Raw genomic sequence first — 22,297 nt, 5'->3', positions numbered from 1 at the left:
GCCCATTTAACAATTATTTAGTTGCAGGCCATAGAGGCATAGACCTGTTTTTTGTTTTGTTTTTTTTTCTTTCAGAAAGGAGTCTGTGTTTATTCGGCACAAATTTACTGATTTTAATTTTCACCTAACAAAGATCTGCCTCTAGGATGAATTTGGATTTTCTACTGTTCTACGGTCAACACAATGAATACTCTTTTATTGAAATTGAATGGTACTGCTTTATAATTCAGTAAATAAACTAAAAACACTATAAATTATTTGTCGATTTTTCTTTTTCATATTTTCCCTCCAATTTGTTTACATAGTTTAAATCTTCAATTATGTGATTGTACAAATGCAATCAATTTAATATGTACGAAATTCTCAAGTTGAATATCTGAAAGAAAAATGACATCAACTAAATGATTTGAATTACTAATTCCTGCAATCAAGTATTAAATAAATTAAATTAATTTAGACTTTGCAAAACTCAGGTAGGATCTGTTAAAAATATAAAACCTAAGTATGATATATTATCTATTATAGATTTTTAGACTCAAACTTAACCTTTTTAAAAATTTAGTCTAACTTGTCAAACTAGTTCAGATTAATATATTTAAATAAATAATTAGATATTTTTTAAAATAATTTAACGAGTTTACAAATCAATGAAATGAAGCTTTTTTTTTAAATTCAACGTGAAATTTTAAAAAAACTATTGACTTTATATCACATTATATTTTTATATAATAATACATTTAAATATATTAAAAATTAATGTAAGTTAATATGTTTAAATTATCATAAAATTATAAAATTTGTAATTTAACATAAAATTCAAATTTTAATACTGTTAATTTAAACTACTCCATAATTTTATGATTTTTTATTTAATTAAATAACTGAAACTTATTAAAATAATTAAGCTATTTACAGTTTTATTCTTTTTAACTAATAAAATAGTTAATTTCCTAAGAAATTAATCATTGAAAATTTTATGATTTTTATGATTTTTATCTAGAAAAATATATCAACGTTCATCTGCACGTTATAAGTAATAAAAATATTATTCATATTTATTTTGGTCTGATTAGTTTAAAAGATTTTTCTTGTGTGATTTGTACTCAATCTTTTAGTTAAATATATTTCTAAAAAAGAAAAAGTATTATCTATTTAAAATATATGACATAGTCTAACATAGACTTTATATAAATTACGCAGTAGATTTCAATCAACCGGTCTAATCTAATGCCACCCTTATTGTGGAGAAGAGTACTTATACTTCTATGTTAGGAAACATGTGCAATATGCACTTAATTGAAGCAACAAAACCCTCAACTTGGCAATATAGTAGTCATATAATAAGTTGAATTCTTAAGATCCTAGATTCTCTCTTTAAACTAATGTTTAAGATGTTAGAGGATATATAAAGGGCAATTTATGCTTTTAAAACCGAATAGTTCCTAATAAATGGTTACATCTACGTAGTGATCCACACAAGTGAGGGCCATGCCCCATAAGTATGTTTTTTCGATTGTCTACCTCTCAATATTATTTACAATATTCATGATCACTTTACGTAAACTCAACTTTACAATTGTTAATTTAAAGATATATCAAGGCCCAATAACAGGACCACACCATGTTCCTCAACAGTGATTTCAGGCCAAGAGGTACGGTTAGACGGATAATTTTCATAATTTTAATGTTGGCCGGTTTCTAATCTATCTTCTATTTATATATTTGTATTTTAAAGTGCATTTTTATATTAAATAGAAAGTTGCCATCTCATGAAAAAAAACATAATGGAGATGTGTTATGTGTCAAGTAAACTTAAAAAGTTTTTTTTAGACAAGAAATGAGCTTTAAAAATTATGTTTATTCATTATTTTTTTGTTTTTGTAATTATAATTTTTTTTTTATTTTAATATCGTAAATTTTTTTGTTTAGTTTACATCCCTGCAAATATAATTTCATTTTAAAATAGTTCTTTCATTGAACTTTCGTTACAAAAATTGTAACACGTTAAATCTAAATATAATTAAAATATTTTTTTTAACCTAAAAATAAATCCTAAATATAATTAAATTGCAACCTATTTTAACCTAAAATTAACCCGAACTATTTAATTCTTTAAAAAAAAAAAAAAAACTAAAATTAACTCAAAATGTTTCATTTTTCTTCTCTAAAAAAATACATTCCTACATAAATTAGGGTTAGGGTTCTAAATACAATTTTAATACAAAATTATGAATGATTATTTCTTCTTTCGATTGATTTGCTTCAATTTTCTTTGCGTCGATGAATGGAGTAAGTGAAATTGAAGCTAGCGATTGAGAATCGGTTCTAAACAATGAACCCATTGATTTCGTTATCAATGAAATGAATTCTGATTTATCAATTATCAGATCCGGTCATTTTTCAATTCAGACTAACATTCTCAATTCGATTTTCCAGTAGTTCCAATTCTACCAAGAATCTGGTAAACAAATTAAAAAGTTCTAGTCAACCAATAAATTCCAAAAGCGGGTTTTACCTTGAAACGATTATTATAAAAGGTAAAAACTAAAAAAAGATGTTGAACCAACAATTTCAAAAAAAAACCCACCAATATTATCTTAATATCTTTGATATATAATACAGATTGCTATTTTGCAATTAACTTGTCGGTGTTGATGCTCTAAACTTGAACCAACAATTTTAAAAGAAACAATATTGAAGTTGTTAATTTTAGGTTTTTTTAAGGAAGAATGATAAAACAGTTGGGGTTAATTTTAGGTTAAAATATATTAATTTAATTATATTTGAGGTTTATTTTTAGATTAAAAAAATTTATGTTTTAATTATATTTAGGTTCAACGATATTACAATTTTTATAAAGAAAATTGGATGAAATAATTATTTTAAAATGAAATAATATTTATAAAAATTTAAATCAAACAAAGAAAGACGAAGACTAAAATTAAAAACGGTTATAATTGTAAGGATAATAGATATATATATAAACTTATAAGCAATTTAATATCACTATAATGTGGCTTCTATTATCGATGTCGAGGATGTTGTTCCTTTTTACATGATGTATGATGCTTTATAGAAAGAGAACGATGATTTTATCGGACTCCCAGTATCAACTATTAGTTTATTTTCATTAATGTTGTGAATGCAAAGTGAAGAATAATATGCACACAATATTAATAATATGATACAATTGAAAGAAAATAATTAAAGTTATATTAAAAATTAAAAGTGACAATTATTTTAAAAAAATAATTTTTTATAAATGTGATAATTATTTTCAGACAGTGGATTTAAGTAATAGACTTCTTATTTAATATGAATATGAACGTCAATTTTATTTAGTACAATACTAATATTAAAAAACAATTAAAATATTAATAGCACCTCAAATGGTTTTAACTATAAAAAATATAATTTATGTATTCGTGAAAAAAAAATTATTTTGCTATCATTAAAAATATATTTTACTGAAAAACTTGTAAAACAAATACCGCTATATGTCAATAAATAGTAACAATATAAATTAAACTAAATACAGTGTTTTGTTTTGTTTTTGGTGCAACCTACATATATGCTATTACTAATTACTAATATTAAAATGTTATATAAAAAATATATTTATTTGTATACTAATAAACATATTTAATATATTTTTGTAGAGTAATTCCTATAAAATGTGAGATATTAATTAAGTTATTTGTCATATATACAAAGATTTTCAACTCAATAAAATTGATAAAAAAAAATGTTTATATATATTATTAAATATAATTTTTGTAACTCCTATTTAACATCACTAATAACTATTGTAACTTCAATGTTTTGCTTTTAACAATTGTTATTTCAATATATAGTTAACTACACTAATTATATATATTTTTAAAAATAAACTACAAGTCCCACATTAGTAAGAGGTATGCCTCCAAAAGTTAAACGAATACTTTGTTTTATTTACAATTAAATCAATACATTGTTAATTAATTAGAATTAGACTTCTCAAAATTCAACGATGCATTTTTGAAAATAAAATGAGTAGTATTAATTGTTGATAAATAAATCAATGATTGATATTATATGTATATGCATACGATCAATCATAAATAGTTATAATATTCATATTTAATTATAATATTATATGTTGATATTAATTTTTAATTTTTAAAAATTAAATTAAATAGTTCAATGTTTGACATAAATTACGAATCTTACCCTATACATTTCTTTAAGAAAAATATTAAATACATGGGAGTCAAAAGATTATTTTTCATTTTCTCATGAGCATAAAAGAGAGGAACAAAAGTTATACCGGAATAAACTATATAGTACTTTGTTTTTACAAATAAAATATTTAATAATATATTTTATTAATCATTTTAGAAAATAAAATAAATATCATCATAATTAATTTACACTATTGTAAAATTGTGAGTTTAAATTTAAATAATATGTCAAATATAATAATATTAATATTTGTCGATTAAATTATAATTTAAAGATATAATTTATAATATGCATGTTGTAATATATTAAAAGTTAAAAATATATAAAATATATTTATTTTAAATCTATGTATAGGCTTTTTAGGTTTTGAACCGGAATAGAATCCTTGTTACTTTTATCTTTCCCTTCCGGAGTATAGGGGAAGCTTCCCAACATTTCAATATTTAATTTATCTGTCAACTCTTGAGCCTAACTAACATATTGGAGGTCTCACCTGACCTAAACAACTTGTTCTTTTTGGCAACATAAACAACTTGTTGATACCCCAATTTGGTACTAAATCAACCTTTTTTTTCTTCCTTTCTTTCAATAACTTACACATCTAATTCTTTAATTTATTTTGTCTTTCTACGTTCATCCATTATTTTTTGTGTTTTATTTCGATCTCTTAATTTTATTTCCGTTATTCGTATTAGTAATTTTCAATCCAAAATATTAATTCTAACTTATCTGTTATTAAGGGTGGGTATAGTAGAACCAAAGTAAAAATAAAAAAAATTAAATTAAAAGACATTTTTGTAGTGTTATATAGATTTTCTTTTTTATATGAGAATATTATTTGGTTCTGAGACAGATATATTTTTTAATTATCGCTTACTTTTCAAAGGAATTATCATAAAAAAAATTTATTAAAATTAAATACATCATTTTCTTGATTGTAATATTGACTATCAAGACTTTGATATATTTTAAATTGCACAAGGAAAATCATTAAGAAGATGATGATGGTGATAAACTCTAAATTAGACAAAAAGAAAAATAAAATTAATCTAAATACTTTAACTTATTTTGTGATGTCACTTTGATCCCATTTCAACCATCATAAAATGACATAAATGTAAGTTAGAGTTAACGTTTTAAGCAGAAAACTAACGAAAATAACTAATATGACTGATATTAATAAAGTTAAGAGACTAAAATGAAATAAAAAGTCAATTAATTAGTCTAAAACAACAAAATAAGTTAAGGGATACAAATTAATTTGTAATTTAGTCTTAATTTTTTATTAATTTTTTTTCTTATTTTTTTAAACTTTATTATGGATTGAATTTTATAAATATCTATATATATATATATATATTTGTAATTTTAAATGTATTTTTTATGTAGTCAATTTAGAGTAAAAAGAATTTTAAGTCTTAATTCAACTGACAAATGATAAAATTGTTATGGTGAACATTATATCTCATATTCAAACTCGAAAGATTATACTATTCTTAAAGTTAAATGATTATTTTCAAATGGATTTAAATTTGTCCACTCCAATGACATTAATCTACAAATTCAACATTTGTTTATTTATTACTAAATCAAACTATTGAAGTTAAACATATGTATTATACATTAGATTTATTTATATTGCGGTTCTTAAACAACCGTTAATAGAAAAACTCACACATTAATTAAAAAAAAAAAAAAAAAAAAAGACCAGACTATTGTCTAACAAAAATAAAAACTTATACTAACATTAATATCTAATAGATGAGATCAATTCTTAAAGATTATATCGGGAAGTTGATTGCACCAAGAGCGCTTTAAGACCAACATACATACTAGTACATAGTACATGAGGTAACATCAAAAGATACAAACCTAACTCAAACCAATATAGGAAAGTTGCTGCCACTCTGTCCCTTATAAAACTAACCTGCTTCTGTTCATGAGCTACCACGTCGTCAATGCAGATAACTACTACTACGTAGGAATACACATGTAGGCATTAATATATTGCATAAGCATGAGAATTTCAATTGTGATTTTGGTCCTGGCATTTGGTGAAGTTTTACTTTTAATCATTTGATTTGATTTTTTTTTTCTTAAAATTTCTTCATGGCAAATTTTAAATTTATGTTTTTTAATCTCTAGTATCATTTCCATTGAATTATTAAATGACATGGAATATTGATATACTATCGTCATATTTTAATGTTATATAATATAAAGTTGTCACATTATCATTCTGCGTCATACAATAGAGATGAATATTAAAACAAAATATAAGTATATATAACATGTGTCTCTGTGTCATCATTTGTCGATATTCTTCCTTCATGCTTTGTAAAACATAATTATAAAACACAATTATATACATCTTTGGCATAAAAAAAAAAATTACATGAATTAAAAAATTATAAATTATAACAATGAAAATAAAAAATTAAAAAAACTTTAGTTTTAATTTTCAATTTCAACTACTACTTATTCAAGTGTTCTATCATATAAAAATAATCGATTTCATGTTTATACTATCTCTTTTTCTATAATAAATGTTATTTTTACTATCGAAACTAAAATGTTATCTCATTATAAAATTCAGTGTACACATTTTTTACTAGTTTTTCATTGACAAAGAACTAATATTATTTCCATAGTTCCAATAAAGAAAGAAAAAAAAAATCCCATCCTTGTTTATGTTTAGGACTAATTAGGTGAGAATTCACATTTATTTATCATGATAAATGAGATTTTAAGTACAAAATTGAAATGATATGACGTTGAAAGTTATTAAAAATATATAATATTTTCTCCAAAATAAATGATAAACAAAAATTATATTAAAAAAATTATATAAAAAAATGGTTTTAGTTTGTATTTGATGTTGATTCTCGAGAGAGTATGTTTAATGAGAATTAAAAATGTTGATTAGAGTATATAAATAGGGCAGTTGAGTAGAAATGAGAGCAACGTGTCTGTGTTTAAGAGGTTTAAAGTTGAAATTAGAAATGAGTGAAAAAAAGAAAGGGAAACTCCCTGATAGAGAATCCTTTTATAAGTACAACAACAATTTCATGAGAGAAGAAGAAGAAGAAGATGATGATGAAAATATAATCAGAGAGCAAGATCGTTTACTTCCAATAGCTAATGTTGGAAGGATTATGAAACAAATCTTGCCTCCAAATGCAAAAATATCAAAAGAAGCCAAAGAAACGATGCAAGAATGTGTGTCAGAGTTTGTTAGCTTTGTAACTGGTGAAGCTTCTGACAAGTGTCACAAGGAGAAACGCAAGACGGTGAACGGTGATGATGTTTGTTCGGCTTTTTCTACTTTAGGGTTTGATGACTATGCTGAACCATTGAAGAGGTATTTGAATAAATTTAGAGAATTGGATGTCCAAAGATCCAACCAAAATAAGGGTGGTAACATTAATTAGCAATCACTAATTCAATCCAATGCTTCTTCATTTCATTTTCTACTTTTCTCCTAACCTTTATTTCAGATCTATTTTAGTTTTTGGGTTGACTCATCTATCCTTATATCATATGAGCTATGGCCAATATATGTATACCCATCTATTTTTGTTTTTTTTTTTTTATAAAATAAATTAAAGTTTAGATGAATTGGATTATAAAGGTTCGTTTCAGTTAGAATAGACTTCAAGATTCAAAGAACATTGTTGATAGAAGTATTTATATATTACTTATCAAATAAGTCTTTACATAAACCGCCAGAGTTAACCTACTATCTTAAATATATAAATTAACTTTCTGGGTATTTTAATTGAATTTGTTTGACACTAGAGGAAACATATATAGTAGCTTGGTAAACTAGCATGTGTTATTATCTATATATAGCTAGCTATAATCTTGGTCTATTTAATATATTAAGTATGAATTATTTTCATGAATGCACGATTTTACTTGCAAGTTGGGAATTTAAAGTTGGTCTCCATTTAAAACAGTTCCTAGTTATTTGAAATTCGATCTCAACTGAGATGTAAATAAAATTTAAATAAAAATTATTTTAGTGAGCGATTGAAGTTATTACTTATCGAACTATAACAAACAAAAAAAGAAGGTGGCCAATTGATGTGGCATCATTGATCTCATTCCCAATCATCTTGGGTTTTAAATATGGAATTTATGTCATTGAATTGTTATAGCTAAAGTTCATAATCGTTCTCGAGATATAATTCAATATTCCAAGCTCAAGCAAAGAATGAGTACCTGTGCAAAAAGTTAAGCTTATAGCTAATCACGACGCAGAATCAATAAATTAATAATCACAAAAATTCTTTGTAGGTATTCATATCATCCTATACTTAGGTTATTGTTCCTAAATTGCAGGGACTATTGTAGTCGTGAACTTGTTATCAATGTATTGCAACATATCTCTTTTTTTCCACGAGAACAGTGTTTATTTTGACTCCGAAAAATCTCATTGACAATTTTCAACGTAATTTTAATTATTTTTTAAATATTAACTTCTAATAATTATTATATATATAATTTTTAAAATATTATTATATTTTATATTGATAATAATAAAAAATCTATATATAATTAAGATTGATAATTTGATAAAATGACTTTTCTTATTCTTTTAATTATTGTATTTTTTTTAATATGTAAAAAACTTTAACTAACACTCATTGTGCGATGAAGAAAGTATATTGTAATTACTCTGTCTTTCAGTCTCAGAATGAATATTGTTTAAAACTTTTACATACATATTAAAAAATAAAAATAATTTTATTAAATTATTTTTCTTAATTTTGTGTGTATCTATCATAATTAATGCAAAGTAGAGTTAGTGTTTTGAAAATAATGTATATAATAATAATTGAAGAATATAATTACAAAATAATAATTAAAGTTACATCGAAAATTGATAACAACACATATTTTCAAATAAAATTTTCTTGTCAAAATTACGTTCATTGTCACACGGAGGAAATAGTAGTTATGATGTGAATTTACTTTTAATTTACATCAAATATTGTAATTTAGTAATATTTATCCTAAAAATCACAGAACTCATATTCTTCTTCTAAAATATAATTTATTAATTATCAACTTTTTATCAATATAAAATATCTTCAAAATCTATGATATATGGATAGAGGATGTTGAAATTTTTTGTGGTTTTATCGTAGAGATTGTTACAATCGTAATATTATGGCCGTATCGTCAAATTTGACAATAAGAGAATCCAAATGCAACAAAGAATAGTATTGGATTGGATGGTTGAAAATATTAAACTAGATAAGATTAAAAATGATATCATTAAATTAAGAGAATTAGAGGAACAATAGAAAGATGTGAATCTCAATTTATTTGTCATGTATGGAGAAGTCATATAGATTTTAGAGATGAATTCCAAAACAAATATAAGCAAAATTATTTTAAGAAAAGATTTTAAAGGCCATATATATATGTGAGTGTGTGAAACATTAGTTGGTTGAGCATGTTAATTAAGCGGTAATTAAGAATTCAAATTCACACATTCCGATTCTCATAAATCAATAGAATCAAATCAAATAGTTAAAGTAGATGTAGATCTTTATTTTAATTTTATACATATAAAAACATCAAGCTTAAACTTGCACTTTGTTTTATCTTTTAATGGTTATGTTTAAAAATTGGCATCCATGAAGAATTTATTTTCCTCCACCCTGGATGTACCTCGAGTTTCTATGCATTCCTTGTGTGTAATAAAATTCCCTATTATTTTTGAAAAAGATAAATAGATTCTTTGAAGATGCTCTTAAATACAAACATGTGTCCCCACGTTTCTTGACTTTTATAGGAATCTTCTCAAGTTATTCATATAGATAATATATGGTGGTATATATAAATTCATTTGATGGATAGTATCATAGGTAGTATCTGGTATAAATTCATTTGGGGATGTATTAATAGCCTCATAGCCATAGCCATAGCCATAGCAAAATGTGGATGAAATTAATTCAAGGTTGTCACGATATTTTAGGACCACATATTTCTGGCTCTACCTCCCACTCCCAACATATTTTGTCGTATATTGGTTTGAAATCCAATAATTGCTGGGCTTCTTTGAACTCGACACGTAATTTGAAGCTTTGGAGATTCTTCGAACAAGTGAGGATCCAATTAATCTATTATATATTTATAAAACTCAATGTCTAACCTTATTATCATCTTACACCAATCTAATTTTATAACACATTATCTTATATTTATATATTTATATTTAAATTTATAAAATTTAATGTCTAACATTATTATCATCTTACCTCGATTTAATTCTATCATATATATTATCTTTTTAAAGATTAAATATATATTTTTATCATTATAAAACAAAATTTTCATTTTTTATTCTCTTCTATCTCTCTTACTTTTTATAATATTTTTTTATTCTTTTCACTTTTCTCATCTTACTTACGTCTTTACTTCTTTTACTTTTTTAAATTTTATTAATTTTTATTCTTTCCACTCTCCTTATCTTTCTTACTCTTTTATATTTTATTTTACAATTCTCTTATAATTCTTAAATTGTTATATTTTATTACTTTATTTTCATTTTTCATTTTGTTTTTCCATCTATTTATATCTTTTTCATATTTTATAATTTTGTTAATTTTTTATTTACTATTTATAAAAAAAATAATACTATAAAAAAACTATACATATCATTTCTTCAAATTTATACATGTTTCATTTTCAGGTTAAAATTGTTAATTTAAAAATAAACTATATAAAATTATGAATTTTAACATTCACTCACACAATTACATCACTTTTTTTTTTCTCTTTTTCTTTGATTATTTCAATATTATTTTTTCTTATATTTTTTATAGAAAGCGTTTTGTTATTACTTTAATACTAATATATATTGTTGTTGTACATGATTACAGGACTTGAATAAATTAAGTTGAATGTATAATATGTTTAATTAATCAATTAATTTAATTGATTAAATTTTAAAAATTATTCAACAATTATAATTATAATTGATGCATTGGTTCAATTCTAGAGATATATAAAAAATCAAAGCCAATTAAAAAGAGATGGTTTGTTTTAATTTGATTTTTGCAATATTTTCTCATGATATATGAACCCAAACCAAATTGATGGAATAACGAGTTAATTTTGTTTGGTTCAATGTGATTGTTATTTTAAAAAAATCAAAATATTTTTATAAAAGGAAAATTTGGTTTCTACATATTATATTTTTTATTTAAAAATAAAATTGATAAATAAATATGCAACTAATAGATTTGCAGTATTTTTTCACATGATAAATGTATGTCAATAATCAAATAGTTTTAAAAAAATGAAAAAAATGATCTTTTACAAATCGATAAATTAAAAAAGAGCCATGTATTTCATGAAATCAATTAATTAAAATATATGTGTCTTTCACTACTAGTATTTTAGTGATAGTGTGATTTTTTACGAATTAAATATAATTTATTGGTCATATGGTACACAAATAATGTAATTCTTGTGCCATACACAAGTTTGCTTCTACCATTGAATTAATAAATCACATCATTGGATAAAATGAGATTTGATGGGACTTATAGATTTAACATTAAAATTTAAATTTGTGAATGATACAATACTATCTTGTACAAATCGGATAAATCCTAATTTACTATTTAAAACATAAATGAGATAAATATTTTTTATTGTTCAATCAGTTAAAATATTCATTAACTATTTGATTAAAAGTTTCATTATTAGTGTATCTGTTGAATGTCTTCTACTTAAAATTTTGAAAAATATTATAATACAGTGATTAAAATATTATATATAAATCATATACGAGACAAATATATGGTCATAGATAAATTATATCATTTGTACAATAAAACTATCATATTAATTATAATTCATTGTACAAATCATACACTAGACAAATTTTAATCGCTAATTAATTATATAAGTGATGGTAATTCATGGATCAATTAGTTAAGAGAAAAACATTTATTTGATTATTAGTGTGTATCTTGAATATTTTTTAGATAAAACTGGAAAAAAATTTGTAATACCCTATTGATAATTTATGGTACAAAACATACCCGACACAAATATTTATTACTAATTAATCAATTAGCTAAAACATGGTCTTTTACAATTTAATTATTTAAGAGGTAAATATGTATTTGATTATATGTGTCTCTTTTGAATATCTATATACTATATAAGAGAATTATAGAAAAATAATATTTAATAAATAAACTATAAATAAGTTATACATGTATATCCTCTATTTCTATAATAAAACATGACATCAATAAGTATATGATACACTAATTATAATTTACTATACAAACGGCACAAGATAATTAATGTTTGTTATAGTCAATTATTTAAAATTCACCGTACATACTAAACACGAGACATAGTTGTAACTAATGCATGTAACATAAATTTTTTATTTGGAAATTGAGCAAGAAAAATGTGTAGAAAATTATCACAACTAATTATAATTTACTGTACAAATCATTCACGGAACAAATGTTACTCACTAATCAATTAGTGAAAAGATGATCATTCATGAATCAATTAGTTAAGAGAGAAATATGCACAAGAAAAATGTTTGTCACAAGTTAATTATTTAAAAGATGATCATTCACGAGTTAATTAAAAGATAAATATGTATTTAATTATAATGTGTATCTTGAAAATCTTATAGACAAAAATATATGTAAAATTACAATATATTAATTATAATTTATTATATAAATCATACACAAGATAAATGTTTTTCGTTGATGTATAAAAAATATCTAAAATATTATAGTACAACAATTAGAATTTACTGCACATTCATACACTTAGCAAATGACTATCACTAAGTAAATAGTGAAAAGATTATCATTTGCAATATAAATAGTTAAAAGATAAATATTAAATTCATATCCAATTACGCCAATGTTAAAAGTTTCATTTTAAGTAGTTTAACTTTATTTTGTGTTTTAATTATATTAGATTTAATAAGTTTCACTTATTTATAATTAATCTCTTTCACTTATATTTCTATAAGTGATCATTTTTTTAATTTTCATTTTGCATTCACTACAAGGCAAATAAAACTTTCATAGCTTACCGCATACTAAGTAGCGTATCAATAGTCCAACTGCAAAAATCAGCTTCAAATCTGCACTCTCTTTTTCTTATGTGGATTTCATTCCTCTCAATTTACAAGGATTCTGTTTTTCTTTAGAATTGCTAGCCAACGACAAGGCGTTAAAGAATGCAAATTGACCTCATTCAGGTGTAACTCATGCCAAAAATCAGGTTTTTAACTATAAAAACTTATATTTTATTCAGATAATTTTGTTGTTCTTATTGACTAACATGTTGATTTTATCTTTGAACCAAATATAGGTCAGATAAAAAAAAATAACATTCATATCCTCCATAAAATAATTTATTTATTCAACATGAAATCGTTAATTTGTTAATTTAACATTAACAAAACAAAAATGTTTTGGTATTAGAATATAAAACAATCATTTCAAAATAAATATTCTCCTTACTTTTTTTTTTTAAAGTGAAGTATATAATTTTCATACCATCTAACTTTTTTATATAGAAATTTTGAAACCATTTCCGGATTTTATAAACAACTATTTTAATAAACTGCAAGAAATCCGGTCTTTTGTTGATGGCAAAGATAACTATAACATACTAAAGTAAAATAGATCGAAAGATCAATCTTTATTGATACATGTGTGACTTCAAATTTTTAATATTCATTTTAATCTAAGAATTGAAATATTATATTTATTCCACCATTAAAATTGATTCTAAAAATTAATATTCCACCCGTCCTAAATTATATATTATTCTAGCAAAATATTTTTGTTCTAAATTATATGTCAATTTATAAAATAAATGAACTCTAAATACTTCTATTCCTATTATTATACCATTTACTATTTATTACTTTATTTATTTTTAATTCTTTTAATTTATGTTTCTCTTACTATTATTGGATGATACATTTGTAAAGTATGATAGATTGGAGATACAATTTCTTATTTAATTAAATTCGCAAAGGCGGAAGAACTTTTCTTCAAAATTAAAGTAAAATATAATAGTGATCATCAACTTTAATTTGTGTTTTTTGTTTTGTTTTTTAGACGAAGTAATAAATACCATTAGAAACTCACACGTATAAATGTGAGTTCTCCAACTCGATACATGATGTCTAATGTAACAATATCAATATTTATAAATTGAATTAAAATTTACGTACATTCATTGTTAACTTATATTCTAAAGAGAGAAAATTATTTTATTTTCATCATTTTCTTTTCAATAGATGGAAAACATGACACACAGATCATTGTTTGATACTAGCATGCAGATTGGGCTCATGTGATTTTTTTACATATTTAGTTTTTTTTTTCTTGGCGATTCCATCATTTTATTGTAGTGTTGTTTAGTTTGTCGCGTTGGTGCGACAATTTTTTTATTCCTCCTCTTGTTACATTATTTGTTTAGTTTAGATTGACAAATCAATTTCGACTTAATGTTTGAACATTTCAATTTTGTTATATTTAGACATTTTGTAATATTTATAGACATTTTATTGTGTTATGCTATTAACTTAAGTCATGCGAATTTGTACGCAAATTCATTTTTTTGAATTATAGTGACTATGAATTTTATTATTTTTTATTGAAATTTCTACCAATTTAAATTAACGATTAATTCAAATTATTCTTCTTTAAACGTATCTATTTTTATGACGAGAGCTCATTCCATGTAAGTATATAGCATCGATTATTTTCATGGGTAGAAACTACCAAAAGATGTCATAAGAAAAAACGACCGAAAGCATATATATCATTTAAAAAATAATAATAAATTGTTAAGTAGAAACATCATAGAAAAATTGAAATGACCAAAAACATAAATAATATTGATATTATTAATTGAAATGTCATAATATTAATTGTTTTTAAGTTATAACTTAACTAATAAATACCGATATTAGAAAGTTGGCTTTTGTACCCCTTCAATTAATCCTATACCCCCTCATTTAAAAATTTTATTTATAAATGTCCAAACTAGCCTTGATAAAACGGTAAAAATTTAAAAGAATTTTTTTTACCGGAAATTTCATTATGAATGAAATTTCCGGTATTTATAAATGAATACCGAAAATTATATTATTAAAACTTTATATATTTTTTAAATATTTTTATTATTATTTTTTAATTATATTAACAATATTTTATTAATTTTTTTATTAGATCGGAATAAAAATAAGAGAGAGTTGTTAAGAAAATAAGTTGTTATTTTATAAAATATTCCCAATAAAAATAGGAGTGAGTTGTTAAGAAAATATGTTATTTTATAGGCAAAATATTAGGGACACGTTTTGTTTGTGGCACATTTAGTCAACCATTTAATTTTAGGATGAATGTTTGTGGCAAAATATTAGGGACACGTGATTAATTGAGGGGTACAAAAGCCAACTTTCCCGATATTATTAAGTTGGACGTCTTGTTCAAAGTTGAACTCGAACCTCCTAATTATGTGAGTTAATTATGATAAAATTTATTTTATTTCACAATATATATATATATATATATATATATATATATATATATATATATATATATATATATATATTGATTAATATGGATTGGATTGAGAGTTTCTTTGCTCACAATTTGTCTAGGCCCAGACTCACAATTGGTCACCCCTGAGTGGGTCCATTCTATCGAACCCAGGCCCAAAATTTGGAGACCAATTACTTGAGTGTACAGATTCTGTGGTGCGTTAGCGTTGACTTCTCGTTTTTGGAAAATTTTAATTCTCACCCCTCACAATTTTATCTTGAACTCCACAATTAACTTGAAATTTCAATTTTACCCTTCCATATAAACCACAAAATCATTTTTTCATCACAGATCCTTCCGGAAGCAAAAGTAATTGACATTTTTTCATATATTTCGAAAACTTAGCACGTATGATTGTGTGTTTAGAAAATTTGGGTTCAAATTTTCAGAATAAATAGTGTTTAATAAAATTTGGCTCAAATTTTCTAAAATTTGTTATTTTTAGGTAATGTTATATAGACTTAATTACTATTGGTAATCTTATTTTGTTTCAAATAATATTTTAATTTCTTTATTTCTAAATTCCTGACTCTAATCCTTTTTTATTTTTTTTTGGAATTTTTCTCCCTTAATTAATTTGAGGCTTATTTATTATTGATTTGAAATTACATTTGATAATGTTATATTGATTTGGACACAAATAAATAGAGTAAATACCCCTGTTGCATCCTTTTATTTAAATTTCATTGATCAAACATACATCTGTTTTTTAAAAATTCATTATTTCTAGTCTAAATTAGCAATGTTCCATGATCGTAGTTTATCATAATGATTTTCTATTTGATTTCAGTTTTTACTTGCTAAAATTTTATATTAAGGAAGTCACGTCTGCATGCAATTTCAAAGAAAACTAACAACTTAGTTGAGAGTTTATAATAAAATTTACGTAAGATCAATAATTGTGAGGGAAATATATTGGACATATTATATAGTGAAAACTCTAAATTCGAAGAAAAAATCCCAAATATTGTTTAACGACAATTAGAGAATAACATTGTGTGATTTTTTTTTAAATATGTAAAATTCTCTCAAACACTCAATTGTCTATTATACCCAACAATTATTTAAACCACATCTCACCACCTTCAAACATAATGATATATTTTATATGGAATAAAATATAAACAAAAATGGTAGCTGAAAAGGTGATGTATCTAGTTAAAAATTAACACTAGATACATTCACTTTTTAGTTGTTTTTTTTGTTTATATTTCATTATAGAGTAGTAAGAAAAAAAAAGAAAACTAAATGCAAGCTTATATAATTTTTAACTGATACATCTTGTAGCGAAGAACTGACACACATATATGTAGTATTGACCTCTTTCTTCTTTCACAATCAATGACTTTTGATTATATTATTCTGAAAAAATTATATTGAAGTGACTATCTATTTACTATAGAATTTAATTTATATACACTTTCAGTGTAGAGAGTTGTGACTATCTATTTATTATATAATTTAATTTATATACACTGTCATATAAAGAGTTTTTTCAGTGTCAATCAATCACAATTATTAAATTATTAATAATATTTAACTTTTTTTCAAATTACTTATAAAGTCACTCAAATGATTAGTCATTATTATCGAAAGTGTAAAAAAATTTACACTTAAAGTAATTAAAAATTAAACTTTTTTTCTATATATAAATCAACAATGACATGAGTTGGATATGCATGAAAACAGCTTTAATATATTATACGTAAATTTCATTATAAATTTTCAATAAAGTTCTTGTGAGGGGTGGAGTTTGGTAGGAATATAGGGTGGCCTAAACCACTCTAATGTTTCTACCAATTTTCTTTAATAAAAATAATTTATAAAAAAATATTAATTAAAAAATACATTATATCTTTTAATTTAAATTTCAATTGTAAGTGTTTTGAGTTTCATTTAGAGATATAAAAATCAAACTAATGATATGATAAACTAATAAAAAAAGTTAAATTAAATAAACTCAATCTTTGTTAATTTGAATATGATTTTACTTCACTTAAATAAAATTGATCTTCGATATCTAAATAAAATCTTTAAACTATATCAATAGTATTAGTTTAAATATGTATTATATTTAAAGATTTTTTAATCATTTATATAATTATCAACCTGATTAAACATAAACAAACATGCTATTTATCGATATGAGTTTAATTTTGTGAGAAAAATTATAAAACTCAACCAAACTATCTTTTTTGTTTAGATTTTTTTCCTCTATGATATATGTAATTTTTCAGTCCAATTCGTCAACTTTTTGCAATTGTGTGTTGCAAAATCTTTTGAGAATTTACATAGCAAATTTACAACCTCAAATTCTAATATATAATAAAATATTATATTTAATTTGTCAATTAATAAAATTGACACCCTCAAAGTATTTGGTGAAGCTCTGCCGATAGTTGATCTTCAAATACTAGTCATTTCTTTCAAAAACAAAATTTGAAATTGAACTCTCTATCTTTAATGATGGATAACTTTAGTGTATTTTTTTGTTTTAAAAAATAATTATTAAAATAAATTAATAAAAATTATTTAAATAAAAGAAAATGTTTAAATTAGATATACGAACAAATTACGAAAAATAAGAAAATTGAAAGGCATGGGATCCTTGTCCAATTTCTTTTTGAGTTGTGATTGAGTACAAACCCTTGCTAAAACACAGGTAACACAAGTGGTATCTAAATATTTAAAGAAAAATGTTAATAAATGTCATGTTTTAAGGATACTTGTTAAGTATTTTAATGATAAAAATTTATATTAAAAAAATGTATTAAAAATTGAATATTTTACTTTTTAAAAACTAAAATTTATTATTTAATATAATTTTTTTTTTTACTTTTATATCTTTAAAAACCACCTCTAAAACATTTGTTAGCATGATTGATATTTAAATTAAAAAGTTATTAAAACAATTGAGTAAAAAACCCTGCAGTACTACCAGTATTTCAAAGGAAAGATTATGCTCTGAAAATTGTGTTTGACCGGAGCGCTTCAGTGATAATTTATTGGATTCTTTTTTTCTGTATTTTTTTATATCATGTGTATCTCCGATTTTATTCGATCTATACATCTATGAAAACATGGATTTATTTTTTCAATGTCATAGAAAAAGATTTTAACCTTTTCGATGCAAAATTGGAGCTGCATATGAGTTTGGGAGGAAAAAAATAATAATCCACTGACATCATAAGATGTTGTCTATCTACTAATACCTTTGGTCCTATTTATAAAAGATAATAAAAAATATCAAAATTAATGTATTTATTAATCATTTAATCATATATATATATATATATTTATTAAAAACCGTGAAAAATTAAATACTCATTAATAATATCAAAAAGATAAATATTTTAAAATGAAGATATATAAATAATTTAAATAATAAATTTCTTTTAAAAGCCATAATTTTTTTTATATATAAAACCAAAATTTTTTCCATAAGTTCTTTTATATATGACGAGAAAGAGTACTATACAAAAATAATATGTGTACTTCTATCATTTCTTTACACTCATTTAATAGTTTATTTTCTCTTTATCTCTCTTTCTTTCGATTATATTATTCATATATTATATTTATAATATCATTATTTCTAATTATTTCTCTCTCACAATGTGATTGAAGTATTTTGGTGTTTATGGATAATTTTGTTTACTATATGAGATGACCCACCTGCATCGGATATATGTACCTGTATAGGGTAATCCTACATTAATTGTAAACCAATCTCCTAAATATGTGATAGTAATTATTAATTTTAATATTCAATAATAATATAAAAAAAATATTTAGTAATATTTTAAGAGTATGAATAACATTAATTAGAAAACTTAGATATCCAACAATATCAAATTTGTCCAAAATGATAATAAATGTGGTTTTCTTTAAGAAAAGCCTTGAATTTAAATTTTGTGAATAAGTGTGGTTTTTATATGAGCTCATTTGTAAGAGTTTGACTATATCAATTTAAAAGACAGTTCAATTTCATCTGAGTTAGTTTTAAAAGGATTATAAGTATTGTTATTATTAATAATAATTTTTAATTCTCCATTTAATTTAAAAGGAACTTTTAGGGATAATTTAATGACACTTACGTAATTATTGAACTAATTATTTAGGATGAAATATCCAATTGAGCTTATTGTTGTAAGACCATCACAATAACTTCCAATAATAGTTGTAGATGAATATAAAATGTATATATATGATTATATGTAGTATTTAATTACTGTGTGGCAGTGGAAACATATTTGGAGGGACCGCATGTGATAATAACAAATCCAAATTTAAGGCCAAGTTACCTTGATTTCATGCAAACAATTTGGCATGATATGGCTAAACGACAAATTCAAGTCTTAACAATTCACAGTCAAATATGAGGTTTGGTATCCAAGACAAGAGCTCTTCATAAATATTGCTTCACTCACTCACTCACTCACTATCTTAGTAGAAATACTAATATCATATTGATATGCCCTTAATCTTTGTGTGACAAAATAACAAAAAATATGAGTCTAAAGATTTATGGTCTTGCCATGTCCACAAACACAACCCGTGCTATGATCTGTCTACATGAAAAAGAAGTAGATTTTGAGCTTGTTCCAGTCAATGTGTTTGCTTCTGAGCATAAGCACCCTCCTTTTCTCAACAAGAATGTAAACAACCACTTCTAGCTAGTTAGCTAGCTTATATATCTTCATTAGTTTCATTTTATTTTTCTTAATCACTAACTAATTTTTCTTTGTACATGCAGCCCTTTGGTTTGATTCCAGTACTTGAAGATGGTGATCTCACCCTCTTTGGTATGCTTCTTTTCGTCTCTTCTTTTTTCATTTTCTTTTTCGGTTGATACTTATCTTTATACGGATATTAATTAACTTGATTTCAACCAAACAATGCGTGTAATGATTTAACCTTTATATGCATGCACTATACACAAAAAAGAGTCAAGAGCCATAACCTCATATGTAGCTGAAAAATTCAAGGAAGTTGGAGCTGATTTAATTAGACAGAATGACATAAAAGAATCTTCATTGGTGAAAATGTGGATAGAGGTAGAGTCTCAGTACTATGAACCTGCAGTGTCAAGTATTATCTATGAATACTTTGTGGCACCATTTAAAGGACAAGAACCAAACAAGTCAGTGATTGAAAGCAACATTGAGAAGCTGAAAAGTGTGCTTGATGTGTATGAGGCAAAACTAAGCAGAACAAAGTACCTTGGTGGTGATTTTTATAGTCTTGCAGATCTTAGTCATATATCTGAAACTCACTATTTAATGCAAACACCATGTGGTTCAATGATAAATGAACGTCCTCATGTTAAGGGTTGGTGGGAGGATATATCTTCTAGGCCTGCATTTCAAAAAGTTGTGGAAGGTATGACTTTTGGTCAGACTCAGAAATGAGAGTTTTGTGAGGTTCAATTTGCAATTTCATTCAACTATCTACTGTCCTAGTATTGCCTTTTATTCAAGATCATTCATTTCGCTTCACAGACTCTTCCTATCTTATTTCTAATTTTCTTTTAAAGGTTATTTTGAAATGCCCTTTTACATTTTTCTACTGGAATTTCAATTCATTTGGATGTTCTTCTTAGTATTGGTTTTGTATACTTTCAAGCAGTAGCCTCAATATCAAATCTAGGTTCAAGTGTCAATTTACCCTTTTTTTATAGCAGCTATAAATTTTGCAAGAGGTTTTCCACTAACGTTTAATTTATATGAATTATCACCATAAATTTTTTTATACAATTTATAAACTATGATGAAAATTTTTTAAGTAATTATAATATTAATGAAATAACGATTGTGATTGATTGATCGTTTAAAATCTCTTGATAATATATATAAATTAAATTATTTGAATTACTCTATTAATTCTTTATTGATAAAAGAATTTTTTTTTTGCATGATTTACTCGAGGAAACTAAACTGTTAAGCTTGTTAAGAAGCCCAAAATGTCCACTGATATGAAAGCCGAAAAAGTTGCATCACTAATTCTAATTATAAAATTAACCGGAAAACAAGTTCTACTGTCTTATTTATTTATTTATTTATTTATCATTCCAATAATAGTGTATTTTTTTTAACACTCCAAAAGACATAGTTAAATTTGCTTTACCCCTTAATTTATAAGTTTAGTAATAATTTTTTAACTTAATTTATTGATAGAAAAGAAAAGGATACATATCTAAGGTTTGGTCTAGATAGGTTTTAGATCAAGAAGTTTTGTGTTTAAACTCTGCTAATTCATTTATAAATGTTTTATGAGTTTTAAAATTTTTCCACTTTATATTAAATCATCATTATCTCCTCCTAAATTTAATAATCAAATAAAGATGCATAGTAAAAGTGTATAAATATAATATATTTCGTTTTTAGATTCTTTAAAAAAATTCTTGTTTCTCGAATGTTTTTTTGTCATCAATTTTGATCATTGCTTTT

General features: G+C 23.8%; 2 protein-coding genes across 2 annotated transcripts; both read left to right on the top strand.

The window, feature by feature from the left end:
- The first annotated feature begins 7,223 nt into the window (after positions 1 to 7,223).
- On the top strand, positions 7,224 to 7,652 carry LOC101499868 (nuclear transcription factor Y subunit B-5). The gene has a single exon (XM_004495922.4). The coding sequence runs from the start codon at positions 7,224 to 7,226 to the stop codon at positions 7,650 to 7,652; it is 429 nt and encodes a 142-aa protein (XP_004495979.1).
- A 12,631-nt stretch (positions 7,653 to 20,283) lies between these two features.
- LOC101499570 (glutathione S-transferase F13) lies at positions 20,284 to 21,526 on the top strand. The gene is made up of 3 exons (XM_004495921.4): positions 20,284 to 20,506; positions 20,605 to 20,653; positions 20,796 to 21,526. The coding sequence occupies exons 1-3, from the start codon at positions 20,360 to 20,362 to the stop codon at positions 21,257 to 21,259; spliced, it is 660 nt and encodes a 219-aa protein (XP_004495978.1). The 5' UTR covers positions 20,284 to 20,359; the 3' UTR covers positions 21,260 to 21,526.
- The last annotated feature ends 771 nt before the right edge of the window (positions 21,527 to 22,297 follow it).

This window comes from Cicer arietinum, chromosome 4, assembly GCF_000331145.2.
Source record: "Cicer arietinum cultivar CDC Frontier isolate Library 1 chromosome 4, Cicar.CDCFrontier_v2.0, whole genome shotgun sequence".
Classification (NCBI taxonomy): Eukaryota; Viridiplantae; Streptophyta; class Magnoliopsida; order Fabales; family Fabaceae; genus Cicer; species Cicer arietinum.
The sequence above is the reverse complement of the archived record's forward strand: the minus strand, read 5'-3'. Positions and strand labels throughout refer to the sequence as shown.

Bases quoted from the DNA above. Each gene is read 5' to 3' on its own strand.
- LOC101499868 (XM_004495922.4), top strand. From the start codon at position 7,224: ATGAGTGAAAAAAAGAAAGGGAAACTCCCTGATAGAGAATCCTTTTAT.
- LOC101499570 (XM_004495921.4), top strand. From the start codon at position 20,360: ATGAGTCTAAAGATTTATGGTCTTGCCATGTCCACAAACACAACCCGT. The intron at 20,507-20,604 runs GTAAACAACCAC...TTGTACATGCAG, and splicing joins CTCCTTTTCTCAACAAGAAT to CCCTTTGGTTTGATTCCAGT. The intron at 20,654-20,795 runs GTATGCTTCTTT...TACACAAAAAAG, and splicing joins TGGTGATCTCACCCTCTTTG to AGTCAAGAGCCATAACCTCA.